General features: G+C 40.7%; 1 protein-coding gene across 5 annotated transcripts in view; it reads left to right on the top strand.

Moving 5' to 3' along the window:
• The window catches only part of AFF3 (ALF transcription elongation factor 3), a 450,181-nt gene that overhangs the window by 381,026 nt on the left and 49,042 nt on the right, over positions 1-20,113 (top strand). For all 5 annotated transcript variants that reach the window (XM_089688114.1, XM_089688112.1, XM_089688111.1 and 2 more), the window contains exons 8-11: positions 9,808-9,979; positions 12,680-13,696; positions 18,109-18,224; positions 19,797-19,983. In XM_089688114.1, the coding sequence (XP_089544240.1) occupies positions 9,808-9,979; positions 12,680-13,696; positions 18,109-18,224; positions 19,797-19,983 (1,492 nt within the window). The remainder of the gene's footprint in view (positions 1-9,807; positions 9,980-12,679; positions 13,697-18,108; positions 18,225-19,796; positions 19,984-20,113) is intronic.

The following is a 20,113-nucleotide window of genomic DNA, read 5'->3' as shown; positions in this document are numbered from 1 at the left end:
TAAAAACAGTAATTTTGTAATGCATTAAAAGTACACAGACTTTCATTACACCTAATAAAAAAAATAACTTAACCAACATATCCTACAGTATAATAAGACATCTGAAAATGTCTTTTTTACTGCTGTGATCTGACTTCCTGCTACAGGGTGGTTACATTTGTTCTTCATGGTCCCATTGTATAAAGAAATGTGTAGTCATCCTCCTTTGGACTAAGCACTATGGACTATGAATTTTGTTGTGTCAATTCAGAAGTACACATGACCGCAACTAATATGCACTGCTCAATCCAAACAAACGGAAGTTAGTGGGAAAAGGAGAGGTTTGGGAGCTCACAGAGTACATTACATAGAGGCAGATAACCACAGTAAGAAAATATTTAAAGAAAAAAATATTACAGGGCCATTAAATAGTGGATGTGTATGGATTATATTGGAAGAATAAGGATATCATTTAGTTACATCCAGTCATCCAGAGACATTCAATCCCCTTTGAGAAAGTCCACATGTCATGACTGAAATGTGGGTGAAATGTGTCAGGTTTTCCTTGGTGCCTAACACGGGCTACCATTTCAAAGGTAAAAACTTGGGTCAATTACCAATGTATTAATGTATTTGAAGATAGTGGAACTTGTGATATGAGCATATGCATGGAGGATATTTAATTGCAATAGCACATACTGTATTAACTTCTCTATTATTTTTTATGATTTTCAGCTCTATCTAGTGGCCATAATACAGTATTTTCCTGAAATACCTCAATCAGGAAAATACTTCATTATTGCCGCGCTGACAACAATATGAAACAAATTAAGCAAATTATCATGATTATTCCTAATGGATGGACAAATGTTTTTTTTTTTTAAAATAGCCCTCAAAGTGTCTTATGGAACTGCATAGGTTGCTGGATTTAGGTCTCCTTGAACTGCTACTTTGTGGCCCTTAAGCAAGTGGTAGAAAACCTTTTGAGCCTACTGTCCTAAAAAATGTATGTGAGGAACTGAAAATAGCAGATATAAAACAAAACATCTACATCACACTTTCATTCACAAAAATGAATATTTAGTAATTGATTGAAATATAAATATATCAATATCAATATAACTTTTTTTGAGCCAGGTGCTGCCGACACGGCCACCCAAAGAAATTTTTTTGGCTGATTCAGCAAAAATAGTCTAAAATCAATCTGTGTATGGCTATATGAGTACCTGATCTTGTCAACTGTTATTCACCATTCATGCTGGCAGCATAAGATAACACTGAAATGATAAAGATAAATGTCAATACAGACAATAAATACAGATAGTTATAACAGAAATCCAAGGTGGGACACCAGTTTACATATTCTCAATTTAATGAAGGCGATTGTTACTTTTTTTTCCATTGTAACAATGATGGTGATGGATCACTAAAACTGATTTAGTAGCAAATGGGATGTTTGTAATCATGAGCTCATTCTTATATTAGTAAGCACATACAAAATGAGTAAGCAGTTTAGTCCTCAGTACTGAAAAGCATGTTCTCCGATAATCAATATGAGGAACAGTGTCAATAACTTCCTTTACTAACATCGTCATTTAAAACTAAATTCCAGGCGCACAGCTAAATACACAAATTAAATATGTAGATACAGGGGGCCCAGGGTCAGTAGGGGGCCCCATGAGATGCCCCTGGTACCCTTTTCATAGGCTTTTTTGAGTTTGGGCAAGGACACAGGGGCCCCATGATCCTCTATTGCCGAGGGGCCCCATGAGTTGTCAGTCTGCCCCTGTGTAGGTATTATTATTATTCAGGAATTCTATAGCATTCACCAACAGTTTACGCAGCGCTTTACAACACGAGGGCCTTGTTTATATTTGGGAGTTGTGTAGCTGTCAATAGATTTGATTTCTGTCCATCCAGTTCTGATATTAACAAAGCTCTACCACACAACACAGCTCTGCCAAATTTTCCTCTGCTACACAGTTAAAGCGGAGTTCCACCCAAAGGGGAAGTTCTGCTTTAAGCCTTTGTCCCTCGCTTCCCATTACGGATAGGCACCTTTGGGGAGCGGGGGGGAGCAGGTACCCAAAGCGCAACGCTTCTTGCGCATGCACAGTGGGCACTCAGCTGTGAAGCCGCAAGCTGTCACAGCCAGGTGCCCACACTGAAGATGCCGGTGCCAGGGAGAGAAGACGGTCGGTGAAACCAGTGGTGGTGAGGACACCGCTGCACCGAGGGACAGGTAAGTGTCTGTATTTTAAAAGTCAGCAGCTACAGTTTTTGTAGCTGCTGACTTTTTTTTTCAGGTGGAATTCCACTTTAAGCAATGATTACAGGTATTGTCCTTCCCACAGTATATGAATGGACAGTGGAAAAAGCAGCTGGCTGAGTAGTTAATCTTTCTATCACTCTGCTCTCTCCTTCTGTCAGCATGTTCATTGTCAGCTCCTGAGCACTACAGCACAGCTGACTAACTCCATGTGCTGTTTTTCCCTTTCAAAGTCTGAGCTTCAGGGATTGCAAGCATCAAATTGATGTATTCATACTAAATTAAAGGAGAAGTAAGGCCAAAGCTCTTTTGGCCCTACTTCTGGAGATCACAGGAGTGCACTTAGTTCTGCACTCCTGTGATCCATATTAAACCGACAGCGAGCCCATCACTCAGCCAGTCCAGGTTCTGGAGCGATCCCGACTTTAATGTCGGGATCCACACAGATGCCAGGACAGGCATCTTGGCTGAGCCTCTCAGCAAGCCACTGAGCAGGTCTCCGCCATCCCCTACACAGATGTGTACTCCATTGAGCGCTAGAGGAGCAGGGAAGACAGCTGGTGACTGACAGTCATCGCTCCCTGTTTACTGAAGACCAAGAACTGAGCGACCAGCAGTTTTGGTTCACTCAGTTCTCAATGTGGAGGTGCCAAGGGACAGATACAGCATCGGACCAATACTTTGGAGGAAGCATCGGTCCGATGCTGTATCTGTCCCTAGGTAAACATGTCCATCTGTTTTTTTCTAATCCCAAACTTGTCTTTTAAATCTCTTTAATTATATATTAATGATGACAAAGCTGCATTCATTTGTGACTTTTATATCTGATTGGAATTTAGCTTTACAAAAGCTCACATATTTATAGTTCTGCCTATCCGCTTTTTTTTAAGAGATGCATATGTAATTACATTTTTATTGGTTTTAAGGAAGAACAAATAATGCATATAAAGTGGATCTTTGAAAAGGTGAAAGCAGGTAGAAAAAGGAAGAAACAGATGATCACCAGCACAATCAAATGAATGTCAACCTTTCTTTTCTACTGCTCTGAATTTCATTTGTATTTATTATTGCTCTCTAATCTGAAATCATTGAAATAATCCCCAATAGCAAAATTTTACTGACAGGACAGCGCAGCATGCATATTTTTGATTAGAAGTAGAAATGAGGCTCATTACTAAGAATGGCTGAAGTCACTTTTGCCCAAACCTACAGGAAAATGTCACATGATAGCAGGCTCAGCTGTAGCCTTGGAATGAAGCCACATGTAACAAAGGGACTGGTATGCTGGTGGCATCAGGGTGCATATTTGTTTGCAAGAAAAAAAAAAAACTTCAAAAGCGGTGTGCCCCTAAACCATTTCACATGATATCATTTACATTCATCACACACTACTCTCCCCATTAATAAAAGTTAGGTCTATTATCTCTGATTAAATCTGTCCTGCTGCTGGTCAATTGTACACTACTGTATCCTGCAGTATCTTAATGCGTGTTGTAAAACCCTTGCCTGCACTCTTTATCTCTAGCAAATTTGGGCCCAGCCTTGCTCATTAAAACTGTCCTGCTGCTGGCCAATTTTTCACTTCTCATCTGTGGTCTCTTAATTTTTAAAGAGAGCCTAATAGGACTCGGTCAGCATCAGGACATTTTAAATTAGGGAGAATAAGATGGCTACTGCAGTATATGAAGAATAACAATGAAAACAAATTAAATTATTATATATACATTTAGAAACAATATGTCAATCTGTATGTATTCAGAATCAATGCCCCCATTTCTCTTTTTAATTAAAGTGTTACTAAACCCACAACAGTAAAATCAGTCTGTGTATGCAGTAAAGCATGCTGGTTATACTCACTGTGGAACCTAAGGGGTTAATCCACTGCATTGTGTTAAAAGGCCATTTGATTATGCTCCTCCTCTTGTTCAAATGTCCACGTCTTATCTCCTGATAAGACAGACTGAACTGTAGCCATTCTGCACATGCTCAGTTTAGTGTGCATTACTAGAGAGGTTTTTTTTTTTCTTGGGAAAGTGCATGCACAGGGCCAATCAGCACTGTCCAGACAGAGGTCAGGGAATTTGCATCCTCCTAGAAAAGAAAGAAAACTCCTTCTACAAGCTTTAACCAGTGCTCTGCTGGACACTGATAGAAGTCACAAGACTGTTCTAACTGCTGATGAGAAAAAGTATTTAGCAGTTTATATTTACTAAAATAATTGCAATTCAATTTTCTGTGTACTGTGTGAGACCAGATATAGTGAATGCAGGGTCCTGGGTTTAGTAACACATTAAATTAACACTTACCTTGTCCTGCACTCCCGCGATGTCCCTCCTGCAGTGTCCCCGAAAGTGTAATCCGGTGGATGCCAGCATCTGTCATCTGGGTTCCGTCCCCTGCGAGCGTCGGGACGTACGGGGACGGAGCGGTGGGAAATTTGAAAATGACAAAAAGTGACATTCACTAAAATCACACAGTAAAACATTACTGTATCAAAGCATTTCACATACATTTTGTCCCTACTGCTTTGTCCTGTGCCCTGCCTGCATTTTTACTGTTCTTTCTGCCTGGAAACTGAGAAACGTCCATGGCGTCCAAAAAGCGTCCCTTTAGATCAAAATCAGTTTTAGACCAGCTAGAGAACAGCGATAGTAAATTAGAACTACTTGCAGAATTGAGTGATAATGATTGTGGGGGAAATTCGTCATCAGACACTGAAAAGGATTTTGCGTCTTTGCTCAGTGATGTGCGAACTTGGCGCTATATTTAAAATTTCAGTGTTTTTGGTTTGATTATATTATTGAATTAAATTTCTTATTATATTATTATTTTTTATGATTATTTATTAAATTATAATTTATGATTTCGTGTTTCAAGTTTTATCATACCCGGGATGTTTACTAGACTCTTGTTCGGACAGATTTCAGTGAGTTATTCCTAAAAATTACAGGCCTACAATAAAAAAAATACATATTTCCATGCAAAAAAATGTACCGCTTTGAGCACAGAAATATGGACATAATCATACCACTAGGGAGGTTAAAAGTCTCTGTGTTCTTCTATCACCACCTCCAAAAAAGAAAAAAACCTCCATCATCAGCTAGAGTTGGACACTTACCCATCTCTGCTGACCTCTTAAACTACAGGAGGTCACCCAAGTGTTGGGTAGCATCCACCACCCTATGCTATTAAATCCTTGACATTAAAAAGGGCTATCCAATAAAACCTCCTCCTGGTCCAGAATGCTCCAATCTCACTGATAATACCATCTGGGGAGCTCAGGCTGTGTGAACTCACAGATAAAAGAAGAGAACCATCTAGTGCTCACTGTTTATTAATATTTATTGTATGTAGTAAAAATCCACTCACATATGTCAAATGAAAAAATTGCTTTAAGTGTAGCTTATTCTGCATCCACTTACATAGCCTCCAGTGACTCGCTATTATAGTGAATGAGGCCAGCAGCTGCCCCTAGCCGCTCACAGCCGTATTAGGGCTGAGAAGATTCCTGCCTCTGCAAATCGCACTGGCCTAAATCACCAGTGTGAATGCAGCCTGTAACATTACAAATGTTTGCAATTTTTTTGGATATTGACTTTTATCTTAGAGGTCTTAGTGTTGATTTAATTGAAGAGAGTGGTTGGGGCATTGTTTCTGAGTCAGGGGCGGACTGACCATTTGGAAACTCGGGCACTGCCCAAGGGCCCAGGGTCAGTAGGGGGCCCCATGAGATGCCCCTGGTACCTTTTTCATAGGCTTTTTTGAGTTTGGGCAAGGACACAGGGGCCCCATGATCCCCTATTGCCCGAGGGCCCCATGAGTTGTCAGTCCGCCCCTGTTCTGAATACATACAAGTTCACATATTGTTTGTAAATTGATATAGAATTATTTGATTAGTTTTCATACCCACCAGAACAATGCACATTCCAGTTTTTATTTTTTATAAATGGTGAAAACACAGATTATACCTCTCAGTAGTTGCTGTAAGCATGGATCTTATCGAGGTGAAAAACACTGCTATTATAGGTTAGCTATAAAAACACTACAGAACTGCTGAACAATCAGGTTATTTGCTACTGAGATAGCATAATAATGAAAAGAACAATTTAATTAAAAGGTAGGGAATGAATCTTAGGGGAAAATTAATCCTATTATATTTTGCTGCAAAAAAGAAACCTTTTTCAGTCATGTTAGAATTTCAGTGTAAAACGTTCTGTAAGTACCAACCTCTTTTCAACCTCAAATACATACAGTATATCGTACACCTTTTAATCTGTAAATGGTGCCTTTATACTGTGTGTACAGGAGGCTGATATCATGACTCCAGTACTTACAATTGCAATTACATTTAAAGTGCATGTATAGGTCAGGCACAATCTAAAAAACATATTTCGAACAGCTCTCCTACATGCACATTTCCCCATGTTTTGTCTGTTAAATTTCTGCAAGTGCTGAAACATACCTGCTACTTATACCAGCAATGTAGTCATCCTCTGAATTTCTGTAATGGGCTGACAACACTGCCACTGTTGCACTGAAATCCCAGGTGGTGTTGTCAGCCCTGTCTGAGCTCTCCTATATTGGACTACAGTATGCCAGCACATCTTCCTCTGCTTGTCCCAATAACTTCATTCTTTACATTCTCCCTTCTCTCTTATTAAAGCTGTCTGCTGTTTCTTCCCCACTCCCATTTCAGTACAGCCTAGGCAATGTTGGTACTACTACAGGATATTATGAGCTGACTGTATTTCTGGTAGGATCAGCAAGTATTTTAATGGAGAAATACCACAGAGAACAGCATTGCTAAATATCTTTTCAGACTGAAGCAGAACTCCAGGCATTATGTTTTTTGAAAACTTACATTGGTCCAGCTTGGCTTGATGTAAGTATTCATATTTGAATGGATGACATTCTCAGACTGAACCAGGTGGAGAGGAGGAGCAGTTGATGTCACCATCACCACCTTGTCCAATCAGCGAATGACTTGTATTTGTTAAAAAGATACGAAGCATTCTCTGAATGGTGGTGATGTGGTCAGTTTGCAGAGGGAAAGCTGCTGGAGATGCATCCGGAAGATCACAGCTATCACTGATAAGCAGCACAGAATACTACAGTAGTTTTTAGCATCCTCAGTGGCCTTCTGGATATCAGATATATATACTTATATCGAGCCAAGCTGGATCAGTGTAAGTCTGCAAAAAAGATCATTGCTGGAGTGTCAGAATTTTCTTCAACCACTTTCCCTCCTGAGGATTTACCCCCCTTCCTGACCAGGCCATTTTTTGCGTTACGGTGCTGCATTACTTTAACTGACAATTGTGCAGTCATGCAACGCTGCACCCAAATTAAATTTACTGCCTTTTTTTCCCATGAATTCAGCTTTTTGGTGGTATTTGATTGACTGTACGTTTTTATTTTTTGCGCTATAAAAAAAAAGACTGACAATTTTGAGAAAAAAAACAATATTTTTGACTTTTTGCTATTAAACATGTCCAGTACAAAAATTTTAAAAGTCAAATTTCGTCATAAATTGAGGCCAAAATGTCTTTGCTAAAAAAAATCCCAATGTGTGTAAATTAATTGGTTTACGTGAAAGTTATAGTGTTCACAAATGGCTGTATAGATAGTGGATTTTGAAAAAAAATTTTAATTTTTACTAGTAATGGCGACAACTTACAGCGGGACTGCGGCGGGCATTCTGACACTGGGGGGAACTTGGTGTCACTGACATCCCCAGTGACACCTATACAGTGATCAATGCTAATAAAAAGCACTGACACTGTACTAATGGCACTGGGCAGGAAAGGGTTAACATGAGGGACGATCAAAGGGTTAACTGTGTGCTGGGTGTGTTTTACTATGGGGCTGTGTGTTTGTGCTTCACTGTAATCACACTGCTTTGCATGGCTGTGCTGTGCTAAGCCATCCAAAGCAGTGTGCACGAGCTGACAGGGAGGAGAACTGTATTGTTTACAAACAGTTCTCCCCCCCATCGGAGATGCTCGGCAATCACCGGGGCCTGCGAGTAATCACTGGCCGGGACCCTGTGCTTGACGGCCGTGGCCGCAAATGGCGGCTCGCATGCGCCCACTACCCGGAAATGCAAAATCACGTATATATACGTGCAAGATATATGGCAAGTGCTGAGACGTGGTATTGATGAGACTTGTAGTACCACAGACATTTTATTTGTATTTTATTTTTTAATATTTGGTTAGTTATATGTGCAATAGATTAAGACTGTCACATGGTTTAATAATATTGTTTGTTCACATTGTTCACCATAACATTTCATGACGGTATTTAGTATTTAGCGCTGCACTTTTACTTATTCTATTACGTATATATAGGTGATTTTGCGCACCCGTGCCGCCCTGTAGCAGTATATCTGCTATAGGGCAGTCGGGAAGTGGTTAAGGAATACATGTGTTACCAAATAGGCAGAGTAGGCACCAACCCCACACCATTTAAGGTACGATCACGTATATGTATGTGATCGGCCTTCTCCAGGTTTGGGACACACATGCGCATGCCTCCTGCCGAGATGTGCTGTGATTGGACATAGCACGAGCTTGGCAGCTGATTTCAACCAATTATTTTGGCTAAAGTCAGCTGATTGGCTGTGTCCAATCACACACAGAGTTCTGTGTTTACAAAACACAGGACTCTGAGTACAGAGAACAGCTATCTGGCTGTTTTTTCTCCCTGCAAAGCAGTCATATGTAAAGTAAAGTAAAGTGAAGGCAGCATATATTACACACATTACACATTGTTAGGCACACAATAAACCCCTTGCTTGCCCCTATCTGTTAACCTCTTCCAATTTAGTGTCATTAGTACAGTGACAGTGTAAAGCATTAGCACTGATCACTGTAATAGTGTCACTTTTGATGTCAGTGTCAGTTTTTCAATTAGTGTACCTCCCAGCCAGCATCAGCTAGTGCCAGATTGCTCACCACACTATCAGTTATTGATCACCGCCATTGTCAGTATAGCATCATAGCTGTGTAAATTCCAGTATAGATACCATAGTTTGTAGATGCTATAACTTTCACAGATATCATTTAAAATACACTTGTTTGGGATTTTGTTTTTACCAAAGACATGTAGCAGAATACATTTGGCCTAAATTTATGAAGAAATTTGATTTTTTGATTTTTTTTTTAATTGGATATGTTTTATAACAGAGAGAAGAAAATAATGTTTTTTTCACAGTTTTCAGTCTTTTTTTCATTTATATAATAAAAAATAGAAAACTCATTGGTGATCAAATACCACCAAAAGAAAACTCTATTTGTGTGAAAAAAAAATGTATAAATTTAATTTGGGTACAGTATTGCATGACCGAGCAATTGCCAATTAAAATAATGCAGTGCCAAACAGCAAAGAAATGGCCCGGTCACGAAAGGGGGAAAACCACTCAGAGTTCAAGTGATTAAAGAATTAGTGCTTTGTGACGCATTTTAGTGTGATAACCACAGAGAGAAGAGTAGGGTATGTATAACTTTAGAGAACACTATAATACCAAGTAACATAGCATAAATTTTGTATCTTTCTAGTGCTCCCAATGGTGATACTCAGAAATGCGGTAGTTCAGCCTCATGTGTCTCCATCAAAGGGTCAAGCAGCAGCTCAAGTGAATCTGACACTAGCTCTGAATCAGACTCTGAGACCGAGAGCAGTTCTAGTGAGAGCGAAAGCAGCACGCCATCTGCCTGTACCAGCCCTGAGGTAAGAAATTCTTTGGAGTTCTGTCGCCAAGTCATAAAAAATCTCTGTGTATTTTTCTTTTGCTGTGGCCGAGTATGTATCTGTGAGATACAAGTGTAATAAATGGATATCTAGTGTATGAAATGTCCTGGGTAGTGCTTGTGGCTCTGAAGTTTAGCATGCTATAGAGCAACCACATCACTAATCAGGGATCAGGGAGTTGCTGTCAGTTTAATAGGTAGCTACAAGTTCAAAAAAGGTTTGTACGGAGATATAAGTACAGATTTGCTTTATGCATGTTTCCTATGAGCTGTGCTTCTAAAAAATAAAAGTAGCATATCTCTGATAAAGTTAGTTAATATTTAGAACTAGTTTTGATTGGAAAAATAAAGACTAAGGCAACTTTGTTACATACGGCATGTATAAAAGATGTCAGTATTATTTACAGATTTTTTTTAGTTTTCTAATAATATACACACATATATACCATCCTGCTGTTAAACTGAATTTGAGCTGTAAAATGCTGTACCTCTGCACTAGTGAAGAAGAACAATGGAGTAGCAAACAAAATGTTCCATACTGTATTATACTATACTGTATATCCAAATACAATGTTTAAAAAACAGCTGCTACAGCTGCATATACACTATATTGCCAAAAGTATTGGGGCACCCCTCCAAATCATTGGATTCAGGTGTTCCAATCACCTCCATGGCCACAGGTGTATAAAATCAAGCACCTAGGCATAAAGGCTGCTTCTATAAACATTTGTGAAAGAATGGGTCGCTTTCAGGAGCGTGATATGTTGCCACCTGTGCAATAAATGAATCCATGAAATTTCCTTGCTACTAAATATTCCACGGTCAACTGCTAGTGGTATTTTAACAAAGTGGAAGCAACTGGGAACAACAGTAACTCAGCCACGAAGTGGTAGGCCACGTAAAATGACAGAGCGGGGTCAGCGCATGCTGAAGTGCACAGCGCACAGAAGTCACCAACTGTCTGCAGAGTCAAGAGCTGAAGACCTCCAAACTTGGTGTGTCCTTCAGGTTAGCACAACAAGAGTGCATAGAGAGCTTCATGGAATGGGTTTCCATGGCCAAGCAGCTGCATCCAAGCCTTACATCACCAAGTGCAATGCAAAGCATCACTCCACTGCTCTAGAGCCACCACTGGACTCTAGAGCAGTGGAGACGTGTTTTTTGGAGTGACGAATCATGCTTCTCTGTGTGGCAATCTGATGGATGTGTTTGGGTTTGGCAGTTGCCAGGAGAACAGTACTTCCTGACTGCCTTGTGCCAAGTGTAAAGTTTGGTGGAGGGGGGATTATGGTGTGGGGTTGCTTTTCAGGGGTTGGGCTTGGCCCCTTAGTTCCAGTGAAGGGAGCTCTTAAGGCATCAGCATACCAAGACATTTTGGACAATTTCATGCTCCCAACTTTGTGGGAACAGTTCCTGTTCCACCATGGCTGCACACCAGTGCATAAAGCAAGGTCCATAAAGACCTGGATGAGCGAGTTTGGGGTGGAGGAACTTGACTGGCCTGCACAGAGTCTTGACCTAAACCCAACAGAACACCTTTGGGATGAATTCGAGTGGAGATTGCGAGCCAGGCCTTCCAGTCCAAAATCAGTGCCTGACCTCACAAATGTGCTTCTGTAAGAATGGTCAAACATTCCCATAGACACACTCCTAAACCTTGTGGACAGCTTTCCCAGAAGAGTTGGAGCTGTTTTAGCTGCGAAGGGTGGGCCAACTCAATATTGAACCCTGCGGACTAAGACTGAGATGCCATTAAAGTTCATGTGCGTGTAAAGACAGGCACATGGCAATATAGTGTACATCTGGGTACTTATTGCCTACAATCACCATCGCTGGTCCAGTTTGGAGCAATGCTCTATCACCCCAACCCAACATTACAAAATGCAGTCTCAGAGCCTTTCTATTGGCCACTCATGTACCTGCACTGTATTGTGGAATCCTAGGGAGTAGGTCAGAGTGCTCATTTAAAAGGTACCTCCACTTTCTTGAGAAAAAAATTGCAAATAAATAATAATAATATAGCATATACAATTGCTACACAAGTCATATTGTAATTCGATGTTATTAAAATTACCTTTTCTTTTCTATCTGCAGCACTGTAATTTTGTGTAAAATGCAATACCATATGGCTACCTGGAGGTGTTATGTGCACAGGTGGTGTACAAAACACCCCACAGAAATGTAATTTCCTGCTTGTGTGATTGGCTCATTGAAAGTCTGCACAAAGATACAAATCAGATTTTGAGCATCCCCTGCAATACAAATGTCATTTTGGTGAGATACTCCAAAAAGGAAATCATGTCTAGGCCATGCTACCTTCCTCATTAGAACGCTGCAGATGGAGAAACTATTTGATAATTATAAAACCACTCCCATATAGTTTCACTCAGCACATGGACACAGACAAACAGCTATTTCTTCAGAATAACAAATGGTAGGAATCTGCAACAAAGTTAGTTAAAATCTTTGCAATATACATAGATCACCCAGAGGGGATTGTTTTTTTCTCAACAAAAGTGGAATTACCCTTTAAAAGGAATTAAAAGTAAATGCAGGTACTAATCTCATAGGTGTGTGTTGTCTACCATTTTTAATGTATTTGATACCAAATTGTCTTTTCTTTAGTATTTATTAATTCTAAGCATTGACTTAAAAATCTTTTGATTTGCATCCAAAACAGGCAACTTCAAACAAGTGGCAGCTGGATAAATGGTTGAATAAAGTCAATCCAAACAAAAGCACAATTCTTAACCATGCACAGCGCCTGAATCTCAGCAGAGTCCATGCAAATGAACCAAGTCGCACAGAAGTATCCAAAACGTGTCATACAAGTCCAAATCCCAAGGATGACCAGAGCCCTATCAGAGAGGATCGAAGCTTGGGAGCAGTTTGTGCAGTTCATGGAAGTCGAAGTGTAAAACTGCAGCCATCTCCACACGTTGCGCGTGCTGCTACAATTGTCGTTGCTGTTCCTGCTGAAAGTACCTCTTGTAGGCGACCTGTATGCAGAAAACTAACAAGGAGGGCAGAGAGGACATCTAGTGATGATAAGCTGAACTGCCACAAGCTTGATGAGACTTTTTTAAGCCAAGGAATTCCAGAGGATGAAATACCTGAGCAGGGAAAGGATAGGTTAACATGCAATAGCAAAGGATTTCATAGAAAAGAACCACGATTGAGTCTCTTGGGGTGTGAACGCAGACGGACTCGAATTACTAGATCTGCCCCAAAATTCAAGGAGGTCACTGAGTTTTCAGTGCAACCTGAAGAACTTGGCACAGAAACAGAAGTAGATACATCACAACTTTCTAAAACATTCTCAGCTTCCCCATCAGAAAATAACCACAGGATCAAAGAGTGTGGGCAAAATAATATTGCCTGGCCTAACACATACAGTTCACACAGCTGTGTCAATGCAAGGACTAGAAATAACATTGCACCAGAGTCTGAAGAACTGCTTTATACACTAGTTCCCTTTGGAAGAAATGACAATGTGTGCTCCTTAAAGGGTATTGAGGAGATCAGATCACTGTGGGTCAGGATTGATTTAAATCTTCTGGCCAGAATTCCACAAAATATGTCCCAGGAAAACCAAAATATCAATTCCAACATGGACAAGACATTAATAGCATCTCGAAGTGAAGAATTATCTCCAGCAATAGATAACACTGCTTTCAAAATGCGTCGGAAACGTAAGGTAGGAATACATGGTGCTGTAAATTGCTGAACAAAATAGCTCTTTTTGTTTATTCTGATTATTATAAAAAAATTCTATTCACCACAGTCTTGTGTAGAAACAAATATACAGATACATGTAGCACAGTGGCTAAGTGGTTAGCACTTCCACCTAGCAGCACTATAGTCATGGGTTCAAACCTCAACCACGGCAACCAATCCCAATCATGTTCTCCCTGTGCTTGTGTGGGTTTTCTCTGGGTACTCCGGTTTCCTCCCACACTCCAAAGACATGTTGGTAGGTTAATTGGATCCTGTCTAAATTGGTCCTAGTATATATGGATGTGAGTCAGAGACCTTAGACTGTAAGCTCCTTGAGGGCAGGGACTGATGTGAATGTACAATATATACACTCACTGGCAAGTTTATTAGGTACACCTGTTCCATTGCTTGGTAACACAAATTGCTAATCAGCCAATCACATGGCAGCAACTTAACGCATTTAGGCATGTGTGTAGACAACTTGCTGAATTTCAAACCGAGCATTAGAAAGGGGATTTAAGTGACTTTGAATGCGAAATGGGTGTTGGTGCCAGATGGACTGGTCTGAGTATTTAAAAAACTGCTGATCTACTGGGATTCTCACACACAACAATCTCTAGGGTTTATATAGAATGGTCCAAAAAAGAGAAAATATCCGGTGAGCGGCAGTTGTGTGGATGCAAATGCCTTGTTGATGTCAGAGGTCAGAGGAGAATGGACAGACTGGTTCGAGATGATAGAAAGGCAACGGTAACTAATCTCAATATGAACCAAAATCTCTAAGGAATGTTTCCAACACCTTGTTGAATCTATACTATGAAGAATTAAGGCAGTTCTGAAGGTAAAAGGGGGTCCAACCTGATACTAGAAAGGTGTACCTAATAAAGTGGCCAGTGAGTGTATGTGTAAAGCACTGCATAAATTGATGGCACTATGAAGGTACCTGTAATAAATATGTTTAGGATGATCCTGCAATTAAGTTGAATTGCAGGCAAGCAGCTACAGTGTATGAAAGATGTTTTTCTTGAAAAAGGATTTGTATTTATAGTCCATCTAGTCCTGAAATATAAAAAGCCTCACCAGATAGAAGAGTTGACAATTTGACTTTTTTTCTATTGCAGTTCAGCAGTACAGCCTAGCCCAGCATTTCTCAACTTTTTTTCAGTTCTCTCAGACCCCCTTAAAAATATGCAAAATCCCCAGTCTAAAATGGAAAGAATGTAATTGTTACTTATCAATGGGAAAACTGATCTTGAGACAATGCACACAAAAGCCTTGATGAAATTGACATCATATTTGAAGCCCCCTTTACACCAGAGTTCTCCCAATGTGTTAGAGGTCCCCCCATCACATCAGAGCCCCAGTCACATCAGAGTTCCTCCTTCACATCAGAGGCCCCCCATCGCATCAGAGTCACCCCTTCATGTTAGAGACCCCACAAACATCAGAGCCCCCCATCACATCAGTTTCCCCTATGCATCAGAAGCCCTCTGTACATGCATTCTACTTCATATCAGTGCCTCCCCATTGCATCAGTGTCCCCTCATCACAACAGAGTTCCCCATCTCATCAGAGTACTCCCATCTTAGATCCCTACAATCACACAGTCCTCCAACTCAGAGCCCCCAGTCACACAGGTTCCCCATCATGGAGCCCCTTAACCAAACAGTCACCCAATCACAGAACCTCCCCAATCACACAGTTCCTTCTTCACATCAGAGCTCTTCTTTTTGGCTCCAGCAGTGGATGTGCTTAGGAAAGTCATGGTGCTGATCCAGGGCAAGGACCCAGGGTGTCATTGCACTTTGGCTGAGAAACACTAGCCTAGTCATCACCCCATCCCTAGCCTCTGATAAAACAGTGAAGTAACAGCAGCAGCATAGTAATGAGTCATCCCTTTGCTCACTCTGCTCCCTCCTTCTGTCAGAATGTTCCTTACAACTCATTTGCACTAGGGTACACATGACTGGCACCTAGTACCCTCTCTGAGTCTTAGGCCTCGTTCACACCATACGCGCAGAAAAACTGATGGAAACTGATGTGCAGATTTCAGTTGCAGAGACATCAGTGTACATCTGTTTTCATGTGCACTGCAATAAGTTTTATACGCGTTGAAGAAAAATCTGCATGTGATGCCAGTGTTGTGGTGTAAACAGGACACAAAGAGAACAATTGATTTCATTGTGCCCTTGCAGAACGCATGCAAAAAAAACTCATGTCTCTGCCAGGGGCGGACTGACAACTCTTGGGGCCCCCGGGCAATAGGGGATCATGGGGCTCCTGTATCCTTGCCCAAACTCAAAAAAGCCTATGAAAAAGGTACCAGGGGCATCTCAGGGGGCCCCCTACTGACCCTGGGCCCTCGGGCAGTGCCCGAGTTTCCAAATGGTCGGTCCCCCTGGTCTCTGCACCATGGTGTGAACGAGCCCTGAGTGCTGGTTGCAGGGATTACAGAGGCTGTTAATGAAATGAAATATGGGTACTTACACTAGCTGCATTTAAAAATACCTTATAATGTCATTCAGGTATCTACTTTCTATAAACATAACAAGTTAAAATTTTATTTTGCAAAAAAAGTTTTGGAAAACTGTATGCTTTTGGCTAGATTGAAAAGGGATTTTATGTGTTAAAAATCTTTATAAATTGATGTTAATCCAGAGGAGGGTTTCTGTTGTGTAACATGTTGTGTTTGACTTCAGCTGTTAAGTCCTGGAATAGTTTTTCTTCCCTATAAGGCCTCGTTCACACCGTACGTGCAGAAAAACTGATGGAGACTGATGCGACATCAGTTTTCATGCATGCTCCAATGAGTTTTATGCACGTTGCAGATTTCTGCGCAGAAAAAAAGCTACACGTGATACTAGTGTTGTGGCATGAACAGGACACATAGAGAACAATTGATTTTGTTGTGGTCTTGCAGAACGCGTGCTGAAAAACTGATGTCTCTGCACCACGTTGTGAACGCCAGTGGTGTATTTAGGTTTTGTGCTGCCCTAGGCAGCAAAACAATCGGCGCCCCCCCCGCAGAGAGAGAGTGGCATTGACCAAAAACACCCCTGCCTGCCACCCAAGAGAGCCTTCCACTACCACTGCCCGCTCATACACCAAAGAACAAAAGGTATACCACTCAGGCAAACAATCCAGATCAATCCACAACAGGTGCAGGCTCTGGCTAGCCACCACACATGATGCAATAGGAAGAAGGGTCAGCCGGATCAATAAATACACCCTATATTCATCTATCCTCCGGTGTGCAGCTGACCCTTCTTCCTATTCCGCTCATACACCAGCCACCATCCCCCATGGCGAGAGAGAGACACTCACCTTAACAGCTCCGAACATCCCGGGAACAAGATTTGGGCTGTGCATACACCATCATAAAACCCGCAGCCTCTCTTGGAACCCACCAGGTCCTCATGCCACGTGTGTCCCTTCTTCCATCCCTTCTTCCAAGGGGCAGTGCTGCCCCCCCCCCCCGAAAAATGCCACCCTAGGCAAATGCCTTGTTTGCCTTGTGGTAAATACAACCCTGCGGAACGCGCCCTAAATCTAAACCAAGTGAAAAAGTTCAACTGCCATGAGGCAGCAGGCACTTCTGTTGCTCTGTTTCTGAATAGCGATGAGCTAAAGTTTGGATGAACCTAGTTCAGCCCAAACACTCAGGAAGCTGTCACATGAATAGATATAAATGGTGCTGGAGAAGGTGTGTGCTAACACAATGCACAAAGTTGAAAAAGTTTTTATGCATTATAGTCCATAATATTACATGACTTTCATAGCAGAAAATGGCAGCAGTGCCATAGAGTGAACCAAACTCTGTCAATCTGGAAAAGGAACAACAAGGGGGTGCAAACAAAGTGCAGTATTAGAACACAAGTTTATTAAAAATCCAATGACCAACTCACATGTAAAAGCAGAAAGGCAGGCATGTCTGATTTATTTGCGGTCTGATGGTGAGCACAAGTCAGGTTCTCTGACTGGACTGATTTTTCTGCTCCTCACCACGCTCAAAAACCATTGGAGATTGCAATCAGAAATTGCAGGGCCAGCATGCAAGTGTCATCACCAAGGAGCTGCAGGAAGGGCCTGTGCGTTGCCCATTGGCTTTTTAATAAACTTGTGTTTTAATACTGCACTTAGTTGGTTCCACTTGTGTTTCTTTTCCTTTTGTCATATGATAGCAGGCCACTAGCCCAATTAGTTGCAGCTGGAGAATTACCCGTCCCACATTACAAAGTGGTGGGTTTGCTGGTGACATCATTGACCTAATATGGCCAGATAGCAATATACATTTAAAAAAAACTGAAGAAAAACTATTAAAGAAGGTTTAGGGAAATTACTAAAGAATTTGTGTAACCCAGCATTGTTTAAACAGATGTCTGTGTTGTATAGTTTGAATGCGAACAATCTCGGGATACAAAGAAGAACCACATAGAAACCAGAGAAAGGTTACCGTTCCCTCTAGGCAGCTACGATGTGACCAACAGAGACAACACAAATCTGAGCAGGTATGGTGCTTCCCTTCTTGGTGAGACAAATCTATATACCGGTACATAAGGATTTACTGCGTAGCTTACATTTATTTATTATCGTTCTTTAATTCCCAAAAATTAATGGTAACATATTTGACAGTGCGTTAAATTAAACAGTTGATATTAGTCCCTGTACCTTAACGTGGATCTATTAGTAAATTTCTGCATTTTTGACATGCCATATTATATAGCAACAGTATATGTTTTCAAAACATCTTTAACTCTTATTATTAGAAAGTTTCAGCCATATGCATTTGTCTAGGCTTACATGACGTGACCGACATGCTACAGGCAGCAGGAAGCATTTCCTCAGTCTCTTTCTCTAATGATCAGATTGCAACACTGAAACTTTGTAGCAAGTCACACGGTGAGAGTAGGGGCTGATCTGTGTCAGGATTCTTCAGGCAAACATTTCAATTCATAAAGACTATGATCCTTTATCTGCTTTTGTCTTCAGAAGGATGTAGCCATCTTTGTATAGGCATTATCATGGGCTAGCATCTACTATATGATATAGCCCGTGAGAATGCCTATACAAAGAAAGCTCCATCCTTCTGGAGACAAAAGCAGATAAGGGAATTGTCAAAGGGAGTAGTGTGTTCTTTGTAATAGGTAATAAATAGTGCCATTTACCATTAGCACAATACCTAGCATGCTTGTACTTAAAATGAAAAAAAAAATGTATCTGATGTTAGGACCACTTTAGCAATTTACAATATAATGCTCCTACCATATTCATATAAATTCAGGCATACAGATTAGGGTTGGTTTTGATCAGGAAATGTGGTATAAGGTATCAGAAGAAGTCTTTCAGTAATAACTAGAAGCTACAATTTCTGGGGAAATTGTGTGAAGTGTTCTTGCCTCCACCAGTAGTCTACAATATCAATGGGCGGTGTGAGTTGCAAACAAATGATCATATTGTGAAAACTATAAGGACTATGGCTTAGCCGTGGACATTTTTAGTGACAGCAGGGATAGCTGAATGTTTTGATATAAGATTTGTGTAGGTGGGCTTGAAATGAGGGAGTGATGGCAGTTTAGAAATCATGTCCTGATTTTTCAGCTCACACTCTAGCTTTTGTCAGCTCCCACTCTAGTTTTGAAGATTCCGCCATTCATTCCTATGGGACCAATTTCACCACAAAAACGCTGATATTTTGTGAACCATTCGGCGGAACATTCCACAAAGTAATAGCACACCAATCGGGAACAAGCCGCACATTTCGGTATATTACTGCCTATGTAGTGTAAAAACTGTGGGAAGAGTTAGGGTGGTAAATTTGGCTATACATAATAAGAATATATATGTGAGATAACAGTAAGTGGTCTTGCCATGCAAGAACACTTAATGAGAGTTCTGACCATGTTATACCTTAGAATAAGCATATTACATTACCAATATATTTCCTACAAATTAAAGTGTAGGCAAAGTATAGGTTAGCTTTAACGATAGTGACTAATTTTAGGCAGTGACAGGATGATCTAATTGTGACACATCATCAAGTCATACCAAAATTCACTGACCTGTAATGTTTTTTTTTTCAGTCTTGCCATGTCTCACCAAATAAGAAGTGAGAATAGCCTGTTACCTTTACCTTGCCTTACTGACGAACCATCCAAAACTTCAAATGATGGATTCTCTTGTGCAACAAAATGTGATGGAGACAACTTAAATTCCTACATCCCTTGCAGTCAGCACCACAGACCTGAGAGCCAGTCAAATGCTGAGCAGGTAGGCTTGTTTGTAGAACCTTGAAAACTTCGGGACATCTCTTTATGTCTACTAGGGTTTAATTCTGGTTATGGATTTATAAGTCTTTCCCTGTGGCTAGTAATTAGTGCATATCTTATCAAATCATACA

This window comes from Staurois parvus, unplaced genomic scaffold, assembly GCF_062004578.1.
Source record: "Staurois parvus isolate SC_StPar_1 unplaced genomic scaffold, SC_StPar_1.0 ptg000446l, whole genome shotgun sequence".
NCBI lineage: Eukaryota > Metazoa > Chordata > Amphibia > Anura > Ranidae > Staurois > Staurois parvus.
The sequence above is the reverse complement of the archived record's forward strand: the minus strand, read 5'-3'. Positions and strand labels throughout refer to the sequence as shown.